General features: G+C 47.1%; 1 protein-coding gene across 1 annotated transcript; it reads left to right on the plus strand.

The window, feature by feature from the left end:
* Positions 1-488: 488 nt before the first annotated feature.
* On the plus strand, positions 489-26,216 carry BRD8 (bromodomain containing 8; the record flags this gene model as incomplete). The annotated part of the gene is made up of 24 exons (XM_082006458.1): positions 489-507; positions 847-943; positions 3,877-3,999; positions 4,144-4,224; positions 4,693-4,757; positions 5,318-5,454; positions 7,402-7,546; positions 8,720-8,929; positions 9,350-9,630; positions 10,136-10,591; positions 10,950-11,043; positions 11,255-11,301; positions 11,656-11,870; positions 12,180-12,272; positions 12,473-12,541; positions 13,265-13,442; positions 14,102-14,206; positions 20,557-20,841; positions 21,241-21,444; positions 22,766-22,911; positions 23,629-23,715; positions 24,151-24,219; positions 25,186-25,370; positions 25,879-26,216. The coding sequence occupies 24 exons, from the start codon at positions 489-491 to the stop codon at positions 26,214-26,216; spliced, it is 3,729 nt and encodes a 1,242-aa protein (XP_081862584.1).
* Between the last annotated feature and the right edge of the window lie 12 nt (positions 26,217-26,228).

The raw sequence follows: 26,228 nt of genomic DNA on the forward strand, positions 1-26,228 counted from the left end.
ACCTCCCCAAACCACACACGGAGCCCCACACAGGCCGCCCCCCACAACACACACACACACAGAGACCACCACAGGGGGCCTGCCCACACACGCACAGAGACAGACCGCCGCACAGGGCTTCTCCCCACGCACACGAAATCGTCACCACAGACCCCCGCCCGCTCCCTCACCTTGGCAGAGCGCTACAAAGGCCTCGCCGCTCCCTGCGCAGACCCAGCCCCGCCGCGGCCCGCTCCGGCGCCACCGCCTCGCGCCCACCTCGCGTCCGCGCGGTGCCTACTGTTGGGGTTTCAAACCTCGCCGCCCGCCCGCTCCGCCAATGAGGGCCCGCGCCGGCGCGGCCGCCAATCAGCGCCTGTCGTGGGGCTGCAGGGGCGGGCCCCGAGCGCTCGGCCGCCCGCGCGCCCGGGGACGGCTTGGGGCGCGCGCGCCTCCCGGCGGGCTTTGCGCGCGGCTCCGCCTCGCCTCCCTCGGGCAGGGCGGGGAAGATGGCGGCCGGGACGGGCAGTGAGTGCGGGGTCTGTCGGGAGAGGCGGCGGGGAGTGGATTGGGCGGTGGCGAGGGAGCGGCGGCGGCGGGCCGCAGCAGCGAGGCTGGGGCGAGAAAGGGGGCAGCGGAACGGCCCGAGTAGAATTGAGCGGTTTCGAAGGGAGGGGCGGAGCCAACGGTGGTGCGGGGGGGCGGGGCCAACGGCCCCTGGGAGGGGTGGGGCTACGGGCGCTGTTGCCGCGGGGAGGGGCGGGGCTAGCCCCCCAGGGGCGGGCTTCTAGGTCCGGGGTGGCCGGGGCGCTGCTGGGGCGGCGTGGGGAGAGGCGGCTCCGTGCACTCCTTCGCCTCTCCCGGCAGAGCACAAGCTGCTGAGCGCCGGCCCCACGGAGCCGTGGTCCATCCGCGAGAAGCTCTGCCTGGCCTCGTCCGTCATGCGGAGCGGGGACCAGAACTGGTAAGGAGCGGGGCGCGACGAGGGCCGTGGCCCGGCGCCCGTCTGCCTTCGGGTGTGTGCATGGCACCGGGCTCCCGGGGTAGACCACGGGTTGTGTGCTGTACCGGTGTATGACAGTTCACCGTGCCGGTTCGTAGCTAGTGCTAGACACTTCCACTTTCTCTGTACTTTCTGTTCACAACAAAGATGGGGCTGTTAAAGATGGAGGTATGAGAGGTGTACCTTGACGGTCTTTTCACTTCTTTCATAACTACTGTGTAAAAACCAAAAGTGTGTTAATCAGAACAGAGTGACATGTTCATAAACTGGAAAAAGTGAGTTGTGGTCAAGAAGGATTTTGATAACAGATTGCCATGCACTGCTTCTGAACTTTTAGCTCTGTTTTGCTGCCTTTATCCCCTCACCAAAGTAAGGTTTTTGTGGAAATGTAATGGGGTCATCACAAGCTAGAAACTTGCTTTTCAAAGCAAGGGAGTAAAGCTGTTGTTTATTAGGAGTAGGCAAATACTTTTGAGTCCAAGGGCTGTGCTTGAATAATTCAAAGACATAATAACTTCTCGCTAAGTTCATTGTATTTATGGGGCTATTCAGTGATGAATGTCAAGACAGGTCAGCATCTTTCCTCTGCATGTTGGTTGGGGAAGAAAGTAAGCTAACAGTGACTCGCTATTTCTGTCCTGTAGGGTCTCAGTCAGCAGAGCTATCAAACCTTTTGCAGAGCCAGGACGCCCACCTGACTGGTTTTCCCAAAAGGTAGGATACTGACATTTGAGTCTTGGAAAAAATGAGTTCTGCATGGGATATGTAAGACAGCTGCCTAAAAGAATATATTTCTTATTTTAAAAAAGACAACAAAATTAATTTTTAAAGAAATCCATTTTCTTTAAATCAGATTAAATGCTTTTTCTTGTTTCTGAAATCAAATTTGAGCTTACAGTACAGTTGGATAAAGTTAAGGAAAAGACAAGGATGATCAAAGACATGAAACAGCTTCCTTGTAAGGGGCGGCTAAGTAGGGTAGAACCCTTAACGTAGAAAAGAGATGAGTATCAGGAATATGACAGATGCGTGCACAATCAGAAGTGGCATGTTGAGGATGAATAAGGATTAATTGTTCAGGGCTTTGTCCAATACAAGATTTACGAGCTATTAAGTAAGACTAACAGGAGGCAGGTACAAAGCAAACCTAAAGAGATTGTTCTTTACCAGGGATATAATTAAGCTGTGGAATTCCTTGCCCCAGGTGTTTGTGGATGCCCATGTATTTTGGTGTGTCCTGCTGCTTGGGCAAGCACCTGGGACTTTTGTTGTGTAAGAGACAAAAATATATTAAGAGGATCGAGGGAGAAGTTGAGGTTTTTGTGCTGCGTACTGTTTCTGTTAAGCTATGAAACTGGCCTTGATATAATATTATTTTGTCTTCTCCATTGAAATATTTTTGGTTCATGTTCACAGACACAAACATTACAGCTACAGTTTCCCTAATCATGCTTTCTTGTTTTGATTTCTAAGTTGTTAGTTGGGAGTGTCTGTTCTTTAGTTTTGTTTTGAAGATCAGCCTGGGCAATGCTAGAGTAAAAGAGTAAATATGCTTCCTCGCTTTGAGCTACACTAAATTATAGCCATGGGGGAAACTCTGGAGAAGACTGTCAGGTATGTTCATAAAGTGTTAGACATCTGAAGCAGGAGTAAGTGCCCTGTAGGCTTTGTTGGTAGGTGTTTGCTGATGCTGACTATTCAGCGTCCTCTGACTTACTTTGTTTCTTTTTAGCACTGCGCATCTCAATATTCAGAGCTCTTGGAGACTACGGAGACCCCTAAGTGAGTGCAAAATCTGAAGCGAGCACAGTCTGCAGCAATTTTGGGTGGGATTGTCAGTTCTTACAGCAAAGCCCTTGGTAGTGCTCCTCCCAAAAGGAACATAGAGGAATGAGGAAATGGAGTTGTGATAGCTGGCTTGGGTGCACAGTAAGATTGGGGTATGGCAGATGGGGGAAATTGGCAAGCCCAAGGTATTTCTTAGAACACGCTTCCCGTATCTCCTTATCTTGTCTTCTTTTTTCATAAGACTTAAGTATTTTAGTATTACACGGTTCTAAAACTGGTCACTGTGTATTTGTTAGTGTCTTCCACATGCCCCTGCTATTAGTACAGTGCCAGTACTTGGCAGGGTAATTGTGACCTTTTGCCACAGCTCCATTTTTAAGAGTTGCAGTGTGCATTTGGGGACTTAATGCAGCAAAAAGAAACATACATTTGGCTGGAATAAAACACTAGATACTAGTCTTACAGATCAGCAGCTTTACACATAAAATTATCATTCAGATGGGGTAGAAAAAACAGCAGAAGTGAGAAGGGGAAACGTTTTGTATTTGTCTCTATTTTGCAGTGGTTTCTTACAGTTTTCTTATCAGTGCTATCACTACAGCTTTGTGGTCTCAGATATTTGTCACTTCTAACTCCGGGCATTTTGTTTTGGGGCTTCACATCAAATTAAATTAAAGGCAAGATGTTTAAAAATAGTATTTGTGATAGTGCTGAATGATCTTCAGCACTAGAGTTGCAAAGACAAAGGACTTAGCGGAGTTATTGAGGAAAAATATAGATGTTTCTTCATGGGTAGTAAGAAGCTTCTCTGAAGTTGAATGATTTTTTTCAGGTTGAGAATTTGCAGTGGGCTTGCATCTTTGATCTACTCCTGAAGTCTTCAACACTGGACACATTTAAGAATTATATAAACTTTTCAGAAAAGATTGTTGGAACATTGTGCTGTCCAATACTATTTAAGGGAAATTGGAAGAGGAGGTTGTTTGTTGTTTGGGGTTTTTTGTGCATGTGTGTGTGTCAGGAATGACAGACAGCAGTGATTGATGAAAGGAGAAATAGGATTTTCTGTGTTTCATGCCTGAACTGTTTTGTTTTTTCTCCTATAGGAGGAAGCGTGGTGAGAAGGGGGAAGTTGTAGAAACTGTGGAAGATGTTATTGTGCGGAAACTGACTGCAGAACGAGTTGAGGAGCTGAAGAAAATTATTAAAGAAACACAAGAGAAATACAGGTGTGTGACAGAGGCATGAAGCTGTGGTGCACCTGAGAGTCTTGTCTTGAAAAAGTGGCCTAAGTGGGATGGTGCTTGCAGTGAAAATGCTGCTTAGGGAGTATTGTTCAGTGATAAGTAAGTAAGAAGATGTTCTGATTACAGGCAACTCAAGAAGGATGCAGAGCTGATCCAGGCCGGACACATGGATAACAGACTGGAGGAGCTGTGCAATGAGATTATGATGTGGGTTATTTAATTATTTCCATGTCATGCTTGCTTCTGAGATTGTAGTTCCCTGACACTGTGTGTGTGTCAGGCATCTCTTGCTCCATGTACTTTGGGTTAAGAGGAATGGGGCAGCTAGGCAGACACTTTGGCCTCTGAGGGTGGACCTGGTTTTGACTGGGGGCCACGAGCTTGTGTGAAACATCATTTGGAGTTTCTCAGTAAAGGGCATGGTGGTGGCTTGCAACATCATACTTGCCTCCTCTGTTTTGATAATGAGCTGGAAGTGAAATTTCCTGCCAAGTGTATCGTTCTCTGACTGGCCTCTGACTCTGCTTCCCTCAGAGGATTTGAGCTTGAGTGCACAGGGGCAGGTCATTGTTGTTTGGAGATAATGGGGTGGGTGTCACTAAGCTGATTGCAGAGGAGGAACTAAGGGGAACTAGTGGGGCACTCTGTGACAGTAGGTGTTGGTTCTGTATACAGAAAGAAAAAAATGGAGGAGGAAGAGGCAGAAGTCAAGAGGAAGGCTACAGATGCTGCTTATCAGGGTAAGCTGGAAATGAGCTTCCTTACTTCTCAGAGGGAGATGCATATATTCATAAGAACATTTGGGAAATAAGTTGTTAAGATCTGTTGAGGAGGAATTCCTTGACCCTAGAGTTGGAGAGAAAGGCTGTATTCTCTTTCCAGCAAAAAGCAGACATGTCTGAGAAAGGAACAAATTCTGTAAGAAAAGGTGTGTCAAGAGGAAGTAGGATTAGCAAGGAGGTCTCTGTTAGAAAGTCAGGCTTTTCACCCCTTTAGTTTTCCCTCTAGTTTTACTATTGTCTGAAGATAAAAGGAAGAGAGATTTGTTCTGAATGTTTAATTCATTTATAATTCTTGGGGCAATTCACTGAACTAACCTGTCAATGGTGGGAGGTGTTGAATACCCAAGTGCATTACCCAATGCTGGTATTCTTTGTGAGCTGAGCCTAGTCTGGTGCAAGAAATTCCTACAATATAAATTGTTTTCTTAGGGTTCTTTAGGATAAAGTCAGAGGTAACTGTCAGGGCCTGTCCAACATGGAGTCATGGAATCTCACTTCTTTTTCCTGTTCTCTTCCAGCTCGTCAGGCCATTAAGAATCCGCCACGACGATTAACAGGTGTGATGGTTCGCTCCCCTGCAGGCTCAACCTCCCCAGGGGGAGACTATGCTCTGGGAGATCTGTCTCAGCCCGCCGTGGATGAGGCCAGTCCAGGGGTAAGGATCCTTCTCACGGTAAGAGGGAGAGATGAGCTTAGGACATGGGGCTCTCTATCCACCATGGAACAGGAGCCTGGGGAGAAGCCCTTGCCTCGTTTTGCAGACTTTCCGCTGTGGTAGTGCTGTAGTGTGGTTGATGTACAGTGCTGCTCAAGATATGTGTCCTCTTTCATGTCTGTGATGATCAGGTGCCTGGATCAAAGGCTGTGTAGGGGCATCAGTGGGTTGGCCAGGCAGTCTTCTGTGTGTGCCTGGGAAGTGGCACTAGAGGGCAGGGAAAGGGCAAAAGCATATGCCTGGAGTAGGTGTAGCGAGTGAATGGAGTAGGTGTCTGTGGTGTGCTGGATCAATGCTCTTGGGGGAAGGAGCAAGTGGGGCTAGTCCGTGTGGTGGAGTGTGGCTTTGAACAGTGTGGTTTTTCTCTTTCTCAGGTCACTCCAGGGACATTGCCCAGCACCCCAGTTGCCTCCTTCATTGGAATCCCTGACACCCCTCCAGGCTCTGCTCCCCTGGATGCCCCCATGACCCCAGTCACTGATGATTCACCCCAGAAAAAGATGCTAGGACAAAAAGCAACTCCGCCTCCTTCCCCTCTGCTCTCAGAGCTGCTGAAGAAGGGCAGTCTCCTGCCCACAAGCCCCAGGCTGGTATGGAGCTCTCTGCTCATATATGCAAGCACACAAACAATTTGCTCCAGACTCTCCCGCTGAAAAAGGGGGAGCTGCAAATGCTTTTTAAAAACATACAGGTTCTGTGAAAGTCCCAACAGAAGTGATATCTGAGAGATATAATTACCCCTGTGAGCCACAGAGGTGGGACTGTTTCCTGGCAGTACTGTGGGTGCAGGACTGCAGGGATTGTTCAGCACATAGGACTGGCTATCTTCCCTCAGTCGTAAGGAGTTGGAGTTGCAGGTTTTGCTAGAGGAAGTTGTTCTCCCCGGGGGAGGGGGTGTGTTAGTCAGCATCATCCTGCTCAGTCTCCATGGAGGTGTTCTTGGTGATTCCTACTTTGGGTTCACAGTTCTTCTTTACACCTTGGCAGGAAGTTGAGTTTCAATATTTGTAATGAGTCTTAGCATAGGAGTAGAGAGTGCTTTAATGGTGTTTATGGCCAATATTGCAGTGCTTCAGTCTTCTCATAGTTGTAGACAGTTGTTAAAATCACTGTGATGACAAGGCATTTTGATCCTTCTGGTGCTGGTGACTGTGGAGGTCTTAGGAGGGTGACCGTTGCTGACACTGTTCAGAGCTCCATCTGAAAATAGCAGCTGTCAGCCTGCCCATGGCATGAATTCCCTGTGTTAGTGCTTGTTTGATGGAATAGGTGTATTGCTGTTGACTTTCTTTTTTTTTAATAGTCAGATTTGGGGTCTTTTCTCTTTGTTAGCTTGGGGTAAATGTTCCATGGGTTCTATGTTTGCGGGGTGCAATGTAACATAGGGTGGAGCAAAGAAAGATAATGGCTGCAGAAGACTGGGTTTTCTTTGTATCGTCAAGACTGTTTTAAGTCTGCTTCAAGGTCTGTCATAGATTTACTGTGTGACCTTGATAGGGTTACTTTCCATCTTGGTGCTTCAGTTTCCCTCAACTCAAAATAAGGGATAATTCCATGCCAACTCAGGGGGTAGAGAGACTGGTATCTGTAAAGGATTGTGAGATCCTTGAACAGGGGAACTAATGTAGGGAAAATTATGTATTTGGCCTAACTTCAAAGGAAGGTGGCACTGCAGTTGTATCGCAGCTGAAGAACAAGGACTGGTTTCAGCCTGTCATGTGATGCACTTGCATAAACAGGCCTCAGACAGGGACTAGACTGGACAAAAAGTGCAGAAGAAATGCTGAGACAGCAAATGATGGACATATTCATGGAGGTGCATATCTGGCAGAGAATCACTGATGTCACGGTATCTCCAAGAACTTCAGTTGTGTCCTCCTTTGGCAGGTCGGTGAAAATGAAATGGCGGTGGCTTCTGGTCACATGAACAGCTCAGGAGTCCTGCTGGAGGTAGGAAGCGTCCTTCCAGTGCTGCACAGTGGGGAAATGCAGTCGGCACCTGGTGCTGTCCCTGCATCTCCTGCTGCTTCAGGTAACTCAGGACTCTCCCTGTACAGTTCTCCCTTCAGATGTACCTTGAGACTGTTCTATGAATTCTCTTTGGAGAGAGATGAAGGACATCTAGCCTGGGTGATTTTGAGGCTTCTTTATGAGTTGTATTCCTATTCTGTATTCCCCCTGTCCTTCTCACCCCTACTTTTTTTTAAGAAGACTCTAATCCTTACAGAAAAAAAGAGTGCCTTGATCTAAAATGACTGAAACAATTAGACTTTATTCAATCCTGGTCTGAGCAGTCTAGTTTTCTGGTTTTGACACTGGCTAATACCAGGCATTTCAGTGTAGAAAGAAAGGGGTGAGAGGGAGTTGGGGAAAAATTGGTCTAGTATTTCATTCATGATGTGTTTAACTGCAGCTCCCTGTGAATCTGGAGAACTCGTGTCTTACCTCTGCTTTAGCTTAGAGGTCTGTTGAGGATTAGATTGCAGTGGACTCTGAGCTCCAGAGTAAGTTCCACAGAGCAGGGGGTGAGAGGGACAGTGCAAGAGTCTTTGCATTGGGCCCTGTCAGAAGGTGAAGTTTCTTCTCAGCTCATGCTAACCAGTGGTTTAGTTGCATTGTCTGCAACTGAGGATTTATCCCATTTGTTCATATATAATTCCATATGAATAATCTGATTTTTCTTATCCACATCTGTTCTTTAAGACCTGTTAATTTGGTCCAGACAGTTCAGTAAATTCAGACTGGAAGTTACAGCTAGAATGAGTGGCAACCTTTGATATAAGAGGAATTCTCTAGGAGAGACCTGCAAAGAGATCCCCTCTGCTCCCTTCCAGCTCCTGTGGTGACTGTTTGTCTTGGCTTACCTTGTGTGGCTCTCTCAGCACTGTTTTTCGGATTTCCCGTAATTATATTGGGATGAGCCTTTGGAAGGGCATCTCTCTGCATGTGTGGCTTAGCCTGTCCAGCCCTTACATTGAACATAGTGTCCCATAGTCTGCATGATTCTGTCTCAGACTGCAAATACAAAGGAGTCATGCATTTTTGGTGCAGGTTCTCTGTATAGCTTTTGGGACTGTTTTTAGGTACCTCTCGGTGTCTTTTCCCAGAAGCAGCCGCCAGACAGTGAAGAGCCCAGTGGTGGCTTTGTGGACTTCAGTGGTGGCTGCTTCTTGCTCATGTGCTTTTCCCTTCTACTCTCTGTTAGGTGCTCCTACGCTTTCCCGGCTTTTAGAAGCTGGTCCTGCACAGTTCACCTCACCTCTTGCTTCCTTCTCCGCTGTTGCCAGCGAACCTCCAGCTAAGCTCCTGCCACCCCCCGTAGAGCCTGTGTCCCAGGCAACCATTGTCATGATGCCCACGCTGTCAGCACCATCCGTTGTGCCACCAGCTGCAGCTCCAGAAAGCATAGCCACAGGTGTGTTCCTGAACTACGCACTCATGGGTCATGCACTGCTGGAAAGCAGAACTTCCCTTGGGATCAGCACCCAGCACGCTCTCAGCTGGCCTTTTATCACCTCAGACTCGCCATCCTCGCTGAAAGGATGGTGACAGCTGGGTTCTGGAGAAAACAGATGGTTTTAAAACAGGATTTGCTGGGTGGGGGTGGGGGTGCTAATGGTATGTTGCTGGACTGTGGTTCAAGGGCCGGAATCTCACTTTGTCTCTACTGTGGGAAAGCAAACCCGTATTTGTCTTTTATATTTCTAAGCCATGCTCTTGTGGGTGGACCTGGGATACTTGCAGTTGGTGCTTGGTCTTGGCCACTGCAATATTTGTTTATGTGGGCTTGACTTCTCCAGATTGGTCTCTGATTATCACTCTCGTCCTTGTGCAGTGAGCCAGCCAGAAGCCTGTGTTGCCATGGAGGCAGTGGCTGATTCCCATACTGTGACAGTATCCATGGACAGCAGTGAAATATCCATGATCATTGATTCCATCAAGAAAGAGTGCCTGGGTTCTGGGGCTGGCAGCACTGCAGGGTCTTCCAAAGACCACTGCATGGATGGGAAAGAAGACCTGGATTTAGCTGAGAAAATGGATATTGCAGTGTCCTACACAGGGGAAGAGTTGGACTTCGATACTGTTGGAAATATTATAGCCATCATTGAGGACAAGGTAAATAGACAAAGCGGAGTGCCAGTGCCTTTTGCTCCACATCCAGTTAGGTTAATCTCAAGTGATTACTCTTAACCAATTTAGTTAGTTTAAACAAGCAAGATGTAGCTATTCCAAAATGCACATTCTCACCATGGTTATCCAGATCAATAGGAAATGATGCTATGACACTGCTGCTGCTAGTCTACCACATTTAGCCTGGTGCTCCTCTTCAGAGTGCAGAAAGAAATCTCTTTCTTCCTCATGTTGGGTAGGGTTTGGGTCACATCTCTGGCAGACAAAGTGTGCTGCTTGCAGCACGCTTTCCAGGAGTCTGGATGTCTGAAACTGAAGCTCCACAGGAGACTCTGCAGGGAGTGATATGAATCTGTCTGTGAAAGGCAATTTTGTAAACCCAGTACGCTGGGTTTTCAACAATTGTCTCATTACCAAATAACCTGAAGTTTTTTAAATCCCTCTTTCTGACCTTGGCCTGCACTGCTCTGTGTTTGTTTTGACAATAAAGGTAGATGACCACCCTGAAGTCCTGGATGCAGCAGTTGTTGAAGCTGCTCTGTCTTCTTTCTGTGAAGATACTGATGACCCTCAGACTCTGCCTGGCCCATGGGAACATTCAATTCATCAGGAGCACGAGAAGCAGGCCCAGATACCCCAAGTGTCTGTGACTGTGAAGCAGGAGAGACTGGAGTGTGAGGAGCCAGAGGCAAAGGGAATTCGAGACCTAATAGGCATTGGAGACCTGGGATCAGAAATAAAGACAGAACCTGCAGAGCAGGAGCAGAATCAGCTGGTCCCTGAGGAAACCATACCAGCAAGTGCAAGAGTGACAGAAACACCAGAGCTTAGAAGTCAAGAGGTAGAAGAGGATCAAAGAGCAGCTGTAGCAGCAGGAGAGTCTTCTGAAATTGAGATAGAATCGGCCAAGGGAGAAGATGCAGTGCACAATACAGTGAAGACAGAGGTATGTGAGCAAAGCAGCTGTCTGAAACCGGTGTGGGGAAAGAGAGGAGCAGTTGTGGCAGGTAGGAGAGAAGTTTAGAGGAAGGGTGACTGCTGGGTTGAAGGTCACTCTTCAATGAATGTGATTGACTGTTTTCTTGGGAGTTATGCTGCTGATCTGTTCGATCTGCAGAGAAGCTCTCTGTTTTAGGCAGTACCTTTATGTATCTCCCCCCCACCCACATGCAGAAGTGCTGTTGGGAAGGTGCTTAGTGAACTTTATTGCCTTGAGTTAGGTTAGGGTGAGTGAGATGTGCCCACACCTTCACTGAAGTAAGCTGACACAAACATCTAGATTTGTGCATTTCTTTTCCCTCCAGACCCCACCTGATGATGATTCATCCCCTCCACAAGTCCCAAATGTGAGTGAAGACTCCTCACAGGCTGATGTTCAGCACAAATTTGAGCTGTCAGGTAACTTAATTCAGCTAGGAAATCTTTTACATGCAACATTATTAGCTGGATAGTTGTCAGTGATCTGGTTCAGGCTTTTTGGGGAGGAGGGAGAAAAGAAGATGTGTAGGAACAGTGGTAATTACTGTAGGACAGTAGGCATTGGTGCAGGAGCTTTTGTAGGAAAGACTGCTTTGGAGAATCAACCTTTCTGCTTCTTTTCCTTTCACAGAGTCAATGAAGGAGGAGGCCCAAGCCCTGTTTAGGAGTCAGATGAAGGTAATTCTGGATTGGTTGTAGTCATCTTGGGTTTATTAGTAACGTCTCACTGCTGCTGCTTCCTGGCTCCCATCTGCTGAAAAACAAAACTTGCACTCAGCTTTCTGCACTGAGAAAGGGGCAGTCTGCAGTTGGAGCTAAAGGGGAGCTTGCTTCAGGCAGGTATGTGTGCTTCTGTGTTTGCCCAAGGGGGAGACAGGGCAGGATAGGGTGACTAGGATTTTGTAGAAGTGCCTGTACAGTTGTCAGCAGCCATGGCAAGAAAATCACTTTGCTTGCTGAACCATAGTTGCTTTGGAGATTCTGAGTTGCTGCTGTAACTGGCTCTGCAGGCTCATGAACTGTATGTTTCAGGATGGGCAGGGTGAAGAGGATGATGAGGATGGTGCCAGTGAGGCTGCCAGTTTGGAGGAACCCAAAGAAGAAGATCAGGGTGAGGGATATCTATCAGAGATGGATAACGAACCCCCTGTGAGCGAGAGCGATGATGGCTTCAGTGTGCATAATGCACCTTTACAGTCTCACACGCTAGCCGACTCCATCCCCAGCAGCCCAGCCTCCTCGCAGTTGTGAGTATCAGTGAAGCTCTCAGGCGTGCAGGTGCAAATCCCAGGCTATTTTGTGGAGGGAGCGTAGGATTCTCATTTCTGTTTTGCTGACTGACTGGTTATGAAGCGGGAATTTGTTGATCATTTGTGTGGTTCTCCTTTCTTACAAGTGCAAGTGTGCAGACAGCACCATAGTACCTGGTCCCATATTTTTCTTTCTGTCTTTGGCGTGGATTAGCGTAGGCATGTCAAAGGCAAAATAAAACATAAGGTGTCTTCTCCGAGGCAGTATGCAGACTCCTGAAGGAAGTCCTATTCTTTTCTTCCCAGCTCAGTGTGCAGTGAGGACCAGGAAGCAATACAGGCCCAGAAGATCTGGAAGAAAGCCATCATGCTAGTTTGGAGAGCAGCAGCTAATCACAGGTGAGTTTGTCTTGAGAACTGGCAGAAAGAAGTGACTAATCTTGGACAAGTTTCCACTCTCCCATCTCGGGGGCTCATCTGCCTTGGTACCGGGAGATGATGAATCATGTTGTTACTGGTAGCAGACAAATAAACATGAGAGCATGAAACAAATATTTACCAGCAAGGACAAGGCACTAAGTGGACTGTCCTCTCTGCAGGTATGCCAATGTCTTCCTACAGCCTGTAACTGACGATATAGCACCAGGCTACCACAGTATTGTGCAGAGGTGAGTCTCAGCAGCCTTCTGTCATTAGAACTCTGTATATTTGCATATTTGTGTAAGGATTTCTGGCAGGAGCGATGTTGGTTTTGGCTGCCATGCAGATTGCAAGACTTGGAAAACTATTTTTTTTCTGGCATGATTCAGTCAGAAACAGGTTTCCGCAAGAAAAGGGTCATCTTCAGTAACAGATACATGTCTTTACGCAGCCCTGTCTTTGAATGAAGTACACTGACTTACACAGAACGTTTTTTATCAGTAAGGTGGTATGTGACTGATCTGCTTCTCCCAGTTTCTATCCAAGGGTCGTATTTAATCTTTGAAATGTCAAAGACCTGTCGTCTTTAATCAGCATTTTTTACTGTCCCAGATAGTGGACTCTTCTGGAAGAATTACCAGAATACCCTGCTAGCTCCTGAAATCTCTCCTAAACAGCTCAGTGACTGCAGCTCTAGCTCCTTAGTGTCTCCTTCAGTGATGCCTGGAGAAGGCAAATGCGTCTCCTCAGGCATCTGTCACGACGTTATTACCATTGATGGTAACTGCTGGACAGCTTGTGTCTTCTGACCCAAGGCCTTGGTACTTGGGAACACAGTCTGTAGGGGAGAACCTATCTGGCTAAATTAAATAGATGGCCTAACTAGACATGTTACAGACCCAGGGCTGTTTGCAAGGGTGGGGAAAGAGTTAAATATTTCTGTTGCTATTTTGGCTGCATTTCTTTCATAGGCCAATGGATTTATCTACCATCAAAAAGAACATTGAGAATGGACTGATACGAACCACAGCTGAGTTCCAGCGTGATATTATGCTGATGTTTCAAAATGCAGTTATGTACAACAGCTCTGACCATGATGTGTACCACATGGCTGTGGAGATGCAGCGAGATGTCCTGGAGCAGATCCAGGTAAAGTACTGAGCTGAGGCCAGTGCAGGACCAGAGCATCTCTCTTGGTCCATAGGTATGGGAAAGACTTCTGGATCTTAAGACCACAGTTTCCCTCACAGTGTCTTTGAATGAAGTAGTCCCATCTTTCCCTGCATCTCTCTTGTGATAGCTCAAACGTTTGTGGTGAACTAAGTTGTGGATAAGTTAAAACTAACACAGCAAAATGTTTTTTAGATTCAGCCCAGACCAATTTCAAATCTAGTTTCCTTCAGGGAAATGCTTAGGCCAGCAAGAACCAGGGTGTGGTTCAGGAACAGAAACAAGCAACAAGAGTGGTGAATGACAGGGGACGCGATTGCTTCTTTTGGTGGTTGAGCTTGTTTATACTGGTAGAAAGTGTACATGAATCTGTCCTGTGAATATATGCCATTTAAAATTTCTTATGAAGTAGAATGTCCCAATTGGCAGAGCTAACAGAGTTTGAACTGGGGTTTTATAGTTCCTCAGGACTTGTGGCTTCTGAGGTAAATGGGGGAGCTTATTCTGAGCAGCAAACAAGGAACTGAAACTGCCTCTGACCCAATCATTCCCAGCCTGTGGTTTGTGATAGTTAACTTACACACACTAACTGAGCTTGTTTTTCCTGAGAATCTTAACAGAGTGTGGTTTTCTTGCAGCAATTTCTGGCCACACAACTGATCATGCAAACATCAGAGTCAGGGATCAGTGCAAAGAGCCTGCGTGGGCGAGACTCCACTCGCAAGCAAGATGCTTCGGAGAAGGTGAGAATACTGCACCCTGTGGAAGGGCACTTGGTATCTCTTGAAGAATGCCAAGATACTGCATGAAGTTCCCATACAAAAGATAGGCAGAATATTTTTTAGACTGCAATAACGCCAGCATCTTTATGTGAACAATTTTTCTCTAAATATGTTCATTGGTTAGATTTCAGCACTGGAGCTGTATATCATCGCAGAGGCAGGTCTCATGAGTTTTTTCTGTAATCCAAATAGTTCTATTCCCTGTTTTTAAAAACAGGTGATGAAAACTGTAGGGAAATGAACGGAAGAGGCATGATATTGCAGGAAGGTGAAGAGAATTGGAAGACTAGCCTCTGCCACGTTTTTCGCTTCCTAGTCAGATTTTTAGAACCAGGGAATCACTCCAGTCTGGTTTGCTGTGTAAAACACACCAGACAACCTTTGATTTCCGCACTGATCTGAACTAATAGCAATGTAGGTTTGTCTTTTTTTTTTCTTCTGTAAAGACACATCCAAACTTGATTAAGTGATATCAAGTGCTCTCAGCTGGTGCACACAACATTGTGACAGCAAGGACTACCTGCTTAGTTCTAGTGGGAACTGCACGGTGCAGAAATTATTTGATAGATGAGGCCTTGCCATGGCTGAGGAGAGAATATCCCTTTCCTAGCATTCTGACTCTTAGCAGTATCCCTCTTTTGTCTGTTTTTATGCTCCTGCTGCATAAAAGACTGATGCCATGCGGGAAGGGGAGTGGGGCACATGTTTCTCTATGCTCGTTTGTGGGCTCAGTGCTTCTGTGTGGCGTGTGCATTTCCATATCTGATATCTGATAAGTCCTTCTGTTTGGCCTTTTAACAGGACAGTGTCCCAATGGGCTCTCCTGCCTTCCTTCTCTCTCTCTTTGTAAGTATTGAAAGGCTCCAGCAGGTACTGCAGTACTGCTGGCAGTGTGCTCTGCTGCTTGTCTGGGTGATCACTGCGCTGTCACAGCACCCCTAGCATTGCAGCGGTGTGTGTGTTTAACTTAGGGGCTGTACAGCCATGATCGTTAGGGAAGAAACATCTCAGTCCCTTATTCTCAGTGTGGGTGAGTGGGAGGGGCTTCAGTCTTTTCTTTCTGGTTCCAAGTGTTCTCCATTTTGTCATCTGCCTCTGCTTTTTTCCACAACTTCTCTCCTGCTTTCTTTCCATGTAAGTGGGAAGACAGACCAAGTGGCGCAGTAGTATAGTTCTTACATCTCCCATGCTTATACAGCTGACCCTTCTGCACCTTTGAGACAGTACAAAGGGTCTTGGGAAGGTGAGGAGTCAGCTGCGTACTCCTTTATCATTCATGGTCCAGAAAGGAAATAAGATACTCTGCAAAAATACCTTGCTCTGTGCCTGTGGTTATCTGGAAGTGTTTGGAAAAATATTCCCTCCGAGAAACCCCAAGTCTCTGAGTTGCGGGGAGGAGAGAAGGGAAGGAAGATGGAGAGTTGTTTTTTTCTCTCGTATATATCTAAAGACAGAGGAGTACTCCAGGAGAGTCAGCATGTCAGCCAGAGGGAGAGGGCAGCGGATCAAAGGAAGCTCTCAGCTTGCCTTCTACTCATGGAAAGGAGCTGTGCGGAGAAACTAGGGAGCTAGTGCCAGGGTCACTCAACTGGAGGAGCACTTCCCATAGGGATCAGCAGCTGACAAGGTAGGTTAGTCAGCAGTTTCGTCTTCCCATCTTAAGAGCCAAGCTAGAATCTGCCACTTAGGAGAAAGCCTGCACCGTACAGGCTCCAAAAGCAATCTGTCTGGGCGAGAGCCTTGTTGCTTCTCTCTCCCCTGGCTGCCAGCAGTGCACAGAGATGCTGCAAATCCCAGCACCTGTGCTATATCCAGAGTGAATTTTAGGTAGGTCTGCAGGCAGGCCTTCTTAAGGACAGCTTCCCTTTCTCCTGTTTGGAAGGCATGAAAAGTTGTTACCAGATGCACAATTCCTTGCTTCCCTGAGTGCTGGGGGAAGTGTTTTGTGTTCAGGGTTGTGTAACTCTCTTTTTGTTTGCCTTGCGACCAGGACGGAGGCACCAGAGGGCGTCGCTGTGCCATCGAGGCGGACATGAAGATGAAGAAGTGATGCTGCAGGCGGACAGAAAATCCCAGCCCCTGGCACCCAGAGCTGGAGTGCAAGATGCAGTTCACAGCTGTTGGAGAAGGAAGAAAAGCTGCAGATCCATTTCTGGGACCTGGTCCACCTTCTTCGCTTGCCCCTCTGGAAAGCAGTGTCTCACTGGAAAGTGTAACCCAAAGAAACTTCCCTGGAGGGGAAGACTAGCCCCCCCCTGCCTGTTTTAGGGCAGTCGTCTTGGGCTTCATCAGTGTTCTGGTGTTAGCTAGCAACTGGTGGCTCGTATGTACTGTAATGTGAAGTGTACAGATTTTTACTAGTGATGTGTAAATGTGTATGTATATTAAAGTCTGAGAACAAATCCTGTGTACAGTGTGCAGTGTACTGAGCATCACAGCTCTCTGCAGTGTGGAACCCTGTTATTGTACAAGGGTGCATACCTGTCTTGAATATCTGCAAATATGACTCTTCCAGTTATCTGTATGGCACAGAAGCATGGCAGAGATTTGACATGAAAAACAATCCAGTAATCGTGGGAATGTGACATAGGGCTCGGACAGAGGGGAAGATTCCCTGCTTGAGTGTGTGAGAATATGGCATTGTTGTGATGAAACAGGAGATCTAACCATGAGAAGTTAAATACTACAAATCTTGTTGGAGCTTTCCTTAAGAGACAGATGTATTGAAGTGTACCTTATATTCTTCTCCCCAGAGATTTGAAAAGGATATACTAGTTAGAGTGAAAATCTCCTGTCATTCCAGCAGCTGTAGGCGTGCTAGTACCTGGTTTCACACTGGAGCTTGTGAACTGTTTCTCTCCACTGGAAATGACAGTTCTTTACCTCAGCAACACGGATGCTTGACTGAGTTTTAAGCTCCTTCTGACAATTTTCAAGTCACCATCTTACTTTCTGCTTATATGACCTGTGAGATGAAACTTGCATATTTTCTGCCCCTATGACCTTCCAAGGGAAAAAAAAAAAACAAAACCACCCCATCTTTCCTGATGCTTGCAGCCACTGGGAGTGCTCCACACTTCTTTGTGCAGCATGTACAGGGCGCAGCTTTCTGACACACAAGTTGCAGGAAACTTTGCAATTAAGACCAGAAGGATTGATACCTTTATTTTCACACGTTTTGTGTTGAAATTGGTTGTGCCTGCTGTGTTGAGTCCCATGTTTGGCTGAGGTGTATTTCTACCAAGAATCACTCTACATTTGATGCTAGAAAGGTAGAATCCTTTGGTTTGCTTACTGGTTAATTTTCCTTCACTACTGAAGTTGGGAACAAATTTCTGATTTGAATTTTTATGGCCTCAGTTTCCAGAGATTACAGATTGTTAAATTCATAGCATAGAAGTTACAGGTTTCTTTTGGTTTCTGGTATTTTATGGAATAATTTAAGTTGGAAGGAACCTTTGAGCATTTATCTAGTCCAACCTGCTGCTCAAAGCAGGGCCCGCTTCAGAGGTAGATTGGGTTGCTCAGAGCCTTGTCTAGTCAAGTTTTGAAAATCTCCAAGGATGGAGATTCCCTAACCTGGGAACTAACTCTGGACAACTTGTTTCAGTGCTTACCCACCCACATGGAGTAAACATTCACTTTATATCCAGTCTGCACTTCCTTCAGTGCAGCTTGTTGTCACTGCGTCCTCTCTTTTCGCTGTTGGCCACTGAGTCTGGCTCAGTCTCCTCTGTAACAACCCTGCCCTGTCTTCGTCAGAGTTGAGCAGCTGAAGTTGCAGCACGTGGGAGAACCTTTGTCATGCCCACTAGTAACTTGCTTTCATTATGGAGAGCATTGCTGTTCATTCCTACCCTTGGTTTCTTCTCTTAACCAGGTATTTTTCCCTCAAAGAGCCTTTTCTCTTGTCCCATGACATTTTAGTACCCTTTAATGATGTTTAAGATCTTCAAAAATCTAAGATGGGATTTTCCTCTACAGAGCCCCATTGCCTCTTTCCCAATTCTTCATCTCATGCTCTGACTACTAATTCTGTTCTTCCTTCTAATACTTTGTTCTAATCTGTCTAGTGCAGAGCTCAGGTTTACTGTGCTGCATCTCCCAACATCCACCCTTTTATAGGCAGAACAATCACATCTTTCTGTTTTTCTTGTGCTATGGCTAATTTAAATGACAGGTTAGACAGCATAGGTTTGGTCATGTTATATTTAAGTTTTTTTAGGACTCGGGAGTGAATCCCAGCTGGTTCTAAGGTTTACTCCATCCCTCAAATTGTTCTAAAATCTCCCCATTGATACTTTAATTAGAAACAGTCTCTCAGATCCATCCCAAGAAAAAGTCTCGTGTCATCTCCTCTGTGGCAACTGCTGATAATGATGATTAATTTGGTTTTTCCAACTGGCCCTATTTTCTGCTGAGATATTTGGAACTGATCATGCGTCATCCCCACTGATCATCTGGCAGCTCTCTGCTTCTGATGTTTTTGATGAGGTTTGTTGTTGTTATTTGCTTTTATGTCTTTAGCAAATTGTTCTTCATTTTTTCTTTTTTTTTTTGCCTACTTTTTTGTGGGTTCTACATTTCATTTACTAAAGTTCAGGCTTTTATCATTTTTCTTGTTTTGACATGTAAGTTCCTTTTAAAGGCCATCTTTTTTATTTCTAACAGCTTTTTCTCATGTCGACAAGGGTTGCGCAGTGTCTGATCTCTGCAAAGCGAACTAAAACTTTCCAATTTGGTAATGATTCCTTGCTGGTGACTTATGTTGCCAACATAATTAAGAACTATCAGGCAGTTCTTAATTAAAATTTGAAGTCTGTATTTTTTTGTCCCTTATTTTTTGTACAGAATTGGTATGGAACTAAGCAGTCTGTAATTATTTCACTCATCCCACTTGTCTTGCACTAATGCTGCTATTCTGCTCTCTGGCATCTTGAGTCTTCCAGGATTTAGTAAAACTGAACATAAGGCCGAAGATCTTTTTAATCGATGCTTATGCCCAAGTTCCCTGGGCTTCCTGATTTTAAACTGCTTATCCCTCTCAAGTGGAGTACAGAAAGATGATCACAAGTGATTGGATTACCCTGGGCTTTTCTGTTCTTCAGCTGAGCTGCGGTGGCTGGTTCTGCATGTGCAGCCAGGCATGGGGTTACTCTTCAGATGAAATCACAGTTTGCCCAACTCCTTTAGCTGGAAGCAGATAGTATTATCTCTTACCTCATCAAATTTTATCTGCTTCCACTGAAGATAACTTTGAAAGGTTTCAAAAGGACGACGGCCCTTCCGATCTTAGCTTTGCTTGTAAGTTCATAAAATAAGCAAACGAGTTTTCTTATCCCAAACCCAATGGATTCTTTATTTCTCCCAGTTATGCACCGTAAACTGTATTTGTAGCTGTGCTAGCAGTCTGAGAATGAAAAGGAAGTCAGAGAGAATTGTGCTTGTTCAAAGCTGTGGAAAAATTAGGTTGTACATAATTAACTGAAAACTCTAAAGGCACTGCTAATTAATGCATAGAATTCTCCATAGGTACAGCGTCCAGGCAGCTGAGTCCAGTGGCAACACACAGATTGTTCTAACAGCCATTTCCTATTGTTACTGTGACTCTGCGAGCAATTCCCCAGACTTAGAGAAATCATAGTGGACTCGTGCAGTAGAAGACACTTAGGCATGGACTAATGAACAGAGACTAAATGAATGGTTTCGTAAGAGAATGCTAACTTTTATTTTCTGAAATGAGTAGAACTGTCCCTGTCAGTGTGTGACTGCGTGGTTGTAATTCTTCTGGCTCAGATACACAAGATATCACCATCCAGCTAAATCAGATCTGTCACTTTCAAAACAAGGTGTCTGTAGTGATTCTGTGATTTCCAGTATAAAAAGTTCTCATGGGGCAGCAAAGGGAATTTCAGTGAATTGTCCTCAGAGTCACTAGTTTTTCACAACTGCTCAGGAACCCTGGCATGGCTTTGTTTGAGCTTGCTCTTCTCTTGGCTGCTTTCTGCACCTTAAACATCTAGTATCTGACAAAGCTGCATGATCCTAACCAGCTCAGTAACCCACCGACCCCTGGGCAGCACAGCAAAAGCACCGAAAAACCTGAAATTCAGTTGCTCTGAAATGACAGTTTGTGTTGCAGAGCTGCGGCCCTGCCACATGTTACAAAGTGTGGGCTCAGGTGTAGGCTGCTCGCCCCACAGAACCTTCCCATGCTTTGGCTCTCTTGAGTATGCTGGAAATGAGCTGGGCTTTGCAGTTCTGGATCAAGATACAAAGAAATTGCTGTCTCTCTTTATGTTTGTTTGCAGATGGGCCATGCCTGGGTGTGGTGGGAGTCTGAGACAGAGTCTCCCAGCGAGTCAGAGAAGAACAGTGACTTCCAGTCTCTTCTCAGCTGGGATTCAAGCTTGGATCTGGACGTGGGGAGCTGGAGGAATACTGAAGAGGTGGCCATGGGGAGGCTAGAGGAGAGCAGCCAAGAGGCAGACCACAAGCTGGAGTTCAGTGAGCCTCTCTGGGAGGATGACAGTGAAGACTACCAAAAGACAGAGAGGCCATGTGAAGACAACAGTCTTCTCCAGTTCTTCTCAGAGGTAGGGCTGTTTGGATGACTGGAAAGTGAGCAGCATAGTTCAGGCCCTCCTGAAACATTAGGGTTTTCCGGGCCTCCACCGTCCCTACACACAGAAACAGTCTGGGGGAGGAGCAGATGCCCCAAGTTCACTTGCTCCCTGTTCCAAGCCTATCCCTTCCTCCCATCTAAAGCTGGCACTGCAACTAGGCAGCTGCTTCCAAAACCCAGCTCACCCTAAAGCACAGAGATGTCAGTGAACTGACACTGTAATAACACCGCAGGGCTTCATCAGAAGATTTTGCAAGGATTCCTAAAAATGGAAAGGTGTGCGTGAGTGAAAGCAAAAATAGCATCTGTGCTGCTTATTTCTTCTTCCATTCGCCTTCACAAGTTGAAGCAATAAATCTCTGTGTTGCAGGTAACCCAGATGATGGCACCTCTCCACATTAGCAGCACAGAATCATCACAGACTCAGTGGGATTATTGTGGCTCTGGGAAACAGGATGATGGGGAAGATGTGAGATGCCAGGAAAAGACCACAGGAACAGCAGTCTCAGGTGCAGAGCAAAGTCAACTACACATCCTGGCAGAAGATGAGAAAGCACACTTCCCAGGAAGAGAGGTAAGGGGGAGGTGGTCCTGAGAGCCTCTGGTCCTGGATGAGAGACAAGACACAGTGAAGGAAATCAGTTTTAGAAGAGATGGGGAAGTCCCAGGTTCCAAGTGGGGAGATGGGGACACAGAGGAGGAGACAGTAGGGAGGGGAATGCAAAAGAAATGTATGAGGAGAAGGATGTTTTTTATGTATGGATATATATCTTTATGAACAGGAAGCTTGTTAGAGATCAAACCCTCAGATGTGAGTTGGAGGAATTGCTACTTGGCAGTGTAAAGGTGACTCATGAGAGCTGGCAGTCTGCTGCCAGGTTTAAGGCAAGACTAGAATACTTGCCTTGTTCTAATTGCTGTGTTATGCAGCACACAGCTTGGCTGGTTTCAGGCCCACGTGGCTGTGATAGCAATAACCATCTGCCCCTGGAGACCATCACGTCTTGGAAGCAGGCACTGTCTAGCCTGGATTTACATCAATCCTGTGTCTATGGGAGCTGTGGGCTCCCACCAGCCTGCAAAGTGTTGCTGGGACAGGTAACACAGCAGTCGAAGAACAGCGCCGCTTTTCCACACTCACATTTGTTCCCTTGTAAACTGAGACAAGGGAGATGGAAATAACTTTCACGGTTCTCACACATCACCTGTTCAGCCAGGATGGGATTATTCCCAGCAGTTCCCTCACAGTTTTCCCAGTGGTCAAAGCCAAACACAGCACAGTGTCCTTTCTTCCCGAGGAGTCTGCTCCATGCTTCAGATCTCCTGTTGAGGAATTCTCACATGCTCCTGCACATAATCCCACTTCTGGACTGCAAAGAGCCTCTCTCCCTACACCTGTCACTCTACATTTTATTGGCAAATCATTACACCAACAGCACCACTGTCCTTCCTGGCTGAGTCTATTCTCTGTCATATTCAAGTGGGAGTTTGCAAGGAAACAACCTTGTTGCACTCTAGGGGATCCTGTTATCTGTGTCTTGAGCTTTAACAAGCCTGAGGCAGTCTTACCTCAGCTCTTGATTGCCCTCTCTACGTCCATGACTCTTCCCAGAAAAGCAGACAACACTGAGCGCCAGTCAGCTCCACAGTGTTTGTGTTAGCCAGAGGTGGTTATGATCCAAGAGATCAGACTCAGCTGTTACTGGAGTGCTGGGCAGCACAGTGAAGGTCTGGATAAGGTCAATCATCATCCTCTAGAATAAGAAAGAGGGAGCTAGCTCCCAGCTGAGACTGGATGCAGTAAGGGGATGAGCAGCAGGCTGGCTTCTAGATAAAGAATTAAGGTGATAGACTGCCATTTTAGCTGTGTCTCCCTTTTCCTCTGTGCTCTTCAGGACAAGACTCAAGAGACACCTGGAGAACAAGCTTTAGGTGAGCCACACCCACAGGAGATAAGTAATCAGGCCCAGGATCAAGATGACAGTGATGGCACCTCAGCAGCCCCTGTGCTGGACTCCACATGCCCTTCTGACACGCAGCTGTAAGTAGTTTGTTCTGCTCTCTTGCAGGCACAGCAGAACCGTTGTTTCCCTTGTCTCACATGAGAACAAGTGTATGGCACAGGTCACCTCCAGGAAGGTGAGATAGCCAGGGAAAACAGGAGGGAAGGAGGTAACTTGTGCTATCTCTATGGATCTGCCAGCATTTTTGGGCATTGATCCTAAGTTGAAGTGAGAAGAATAGAGATTAAATGGAAAATACATATTTCCTCAAGGCAGCTAGGCCTTGTGTGAGCTGGGCATCATGCTTTGTCAGGAAATGTCCAGTCTGGGTCCGAAGGAGAGGCATTACCAGCTCCCTTTACGCAGGTGCAGGCGTGTCAGTCACATACAAGCTCTGATACATGTGTGATCACCTGAGCTGCCTTTCAAAGGAAAACTGTGGGTTTCGGGGATGAGAAACTCAGTAAAATAACACCTCAGTAAAGCTCTGAACTTCATAGCTTTTCTATCCAACATAATCCTGCCCTTTAGCTTAGCTCTTGTTTCTACCCATTGCCCTGCATCCTCCTGCATTCTGGATGTTTAGTTGTGCGTTCAGATGCAGAACGCTTCCACCGTCTCATCCTGAGAGGCTTTGCATAGCTGCAGCAAAGGAGCTCGGAGCTTCATCCACCTGGATGTGGTGGGTGCAAGCAGAATTGCCACCTCCTACTTTGTCTCAAGTGTGATGATCTGGCAATATATTCCCTCCGCAGGGTGCAGCCAAGCTGGGATAACCCCCTGCAGCATTTTCTCTTCAAAAGAACTCTATTGTCCATCTGGAAGATGATAGCCAGTCACAGGTATGTGAGGGCAAAGGGTTGGATTGACATGGCTCCAGTAGACATTGCCCTGAATTCCACCTCCTGTGTCACCGGGCCTTGTTGCCCCCTCCACAACAGCCACCACAGGCTGGCTGGTCCCTCCATGGCTTTGCTTCTGGCTGTCCTCACAGCAAGAACAGCTGCATGCTGCAAAGCTGGAGAGAACACTGCATATTTATTTCCTCTGCTTAATGTGGCAGATCCCAAATGTTGCTTCCTACACAGCTGGCACAGCCAGCTTCAGCAAGGGGCTCAGCCTCCTCCCATGCCAAGTTGTGCCAGCCACCGAATACTGGCTGTTGCTAATTGGCCATGGCCCTCATGGCAAGCAGGGAGAGGCAAGCACTGGTCCGTGTTGGAATGCTGTCTGGTGGAGAGGCAGGCAGAGGTCATTCTTTGTGCTTGTCCCTGTAGATACAGTGGCCCGTTCCTGAAGGCGGTGTCAGAGAAACAAGCCCCTGGATACAGGGATGTGGTAAAGAGGTGAGTTAGCGGAGGAAGTGCTCACTAGTTGGTATCTCTCTGTTTTTTCTGTCTTCTCTGGTTTCCAAAGTGTCAGTGGGATGGTTTTCTTCCTCCTTTTCCACAGGGTTTGGCTGTCACCAGCATGTCCCACATTTCTTTTATTAAAATTCCCTTTCAGGTGATTAGAACCTGGAAGCTTGCACTGACTCTGGTGCTGATAGGTATTGTGCCTGCCCTTTGCTGGCATTGCATGGTTGACTTATTCCAGGCACAGTCCAGTAAGCCCTGCCTGAACAGGGGAATTCAGGTTCTGCAGTACAGCAGGTCTCTTTTCCCCATGTTGAAAGCGTGTACCTCTGTCAATTCCCTCTCCTCATCCACTGCTTGCTCCCCAGATGTTTTACTCTCAGTGAAGAAGTGGGTCATAAGAATATTTCCCAGAGAGATTAAGGGCATTTTTCAGAGCTGAATCATATTCTATTCTGGTCACAGTTGTTCTCTCTGCAGCCATCCATTTTCTCATTCTGTCAAAATAAGGGAAGTCATATTTATTCTCCATCATGTTCCCCTTATCAGCACTGCTATTTTTGCTAGCAGCACCATTCGATTTTAAGGGGTTTTAATAGATACCTATTTTAGTAACTTTTCTTTCTCCACTAAGACCTGGGCTGACTTCACGAAGACTAATTACTAGAATCGCACTGCTTGCCTTCTCTGGAGCTAACATCAGATTTTTTTGAGAGGTCACTGCTAATGACCTGCCAAGTTGATTGGATAGCAAGTGTCGCATTGGCCAAACTTACTTTTGTCTGACTGACTTTAGAAGAAAAACATTTCTCACTCCCCCTCTGTGTCCTAACCAATAAAATTGATTGAAAATAGCTGTGCTTTCAGGGCCACACTGAAATGAGAATAAGCATGTTCATGCAGAGCCTGAGGAATGCCTGGCCCTAGGTTGCAATTTAATTCTTCTGTCTTTTGTAGACCCATGGATTTAACCAGCATAAAGAGAAGACTGTCAAAGGGACACATTCAGTCCATGGTCCAGTTCCAGCATGACCTCATGCTCATGTTCCAGAACGCAATGATGTACAACAGCTTCAACCACCAAGTGCACCGCATGGCTGTGGAGATGCAGCGAGAGGTCTTGGAGCAGCTGCAGATGTTGGGTGAAGCCCTCCTGTGCCCAAGGGACAGACTTGGGTGGGGGAGAAGGTAACAAGCCACATCTGAGGCCTGTTTCTTTGGGAGCTGTGTTGTCTCCCTGGCTCAAGAGGTCAGCTGGGCCTCAGGCGATACACTGTCACTGCAGCCACGGCCTTTGGCTGACCTAGTTATCCCCCAGTGGTGCCTGCCAGGTTGATGGGTTAAGGAACAAAGCAGTTTCTAGGAGGAGCAGTGGAAGGGAAACCTCCTTTCCTCCCTGGGAAAAGCAGCAGTGTAGCCCTGCAGTGAGATGATGTTCCCTGTGCTGAAAGAAAAGAAAGAAAAATCATCCTCGTGATGAGTTGGGATTAATCGGGGCCCAGCCCTGTGAAGGTGGCTGGCTGCACACCCGGGGCGCTGCAGCAGAGCTTTGTTATCCGCTGCCTTCCTGTATGTACGTTCGCAGCGTTGCTGTGTCGGGGTTCGGATCGAGTGGATTGAGTGGAGTGTTACCGCCCGGTGTTGCCTCAGGCCACGAGGGCAGTCACAGCCCTGCAGAGCTGCGGCTCGCGCCAGCCACGGAGGCCAGTGCCGACCGCACCGCAGTAAAAGCCCATGTTGAAAGGCTGTTCTCGCGTGTTCGACACCCCGACCTGGCCGGGGGACGGCGGGGAGGGAGCGCTGGGGTGCGAGGCCTCGGGCTGCGGGAGCGCGGCAGGAGGCGTGGAGCCCGCAGGGACAGGGGCGGGAAGGCGCCGCTCGCCATTGGTTGGCGCAGTGGGCGGGTAGCGCTTGACGGGGTGGTTGATTGGCTGGCGCGGAGCCTGACGCTATCAGTCGTTGTCCCCGAGACGCCCGTGCCCCGGTAGCGGAAGTGACCG

This window comes from Phaethon aethereus, assembly GCF_964289735.1.
Source record: "Phaethon aethereus genome assembly, chromosome: 14".
Lineage (NCBI taxonomy): Eukaryota > Metazoa > Chordata > Aves > Phaethontiformes > Phaethontidae > Phaethon > Phaethon aethereus.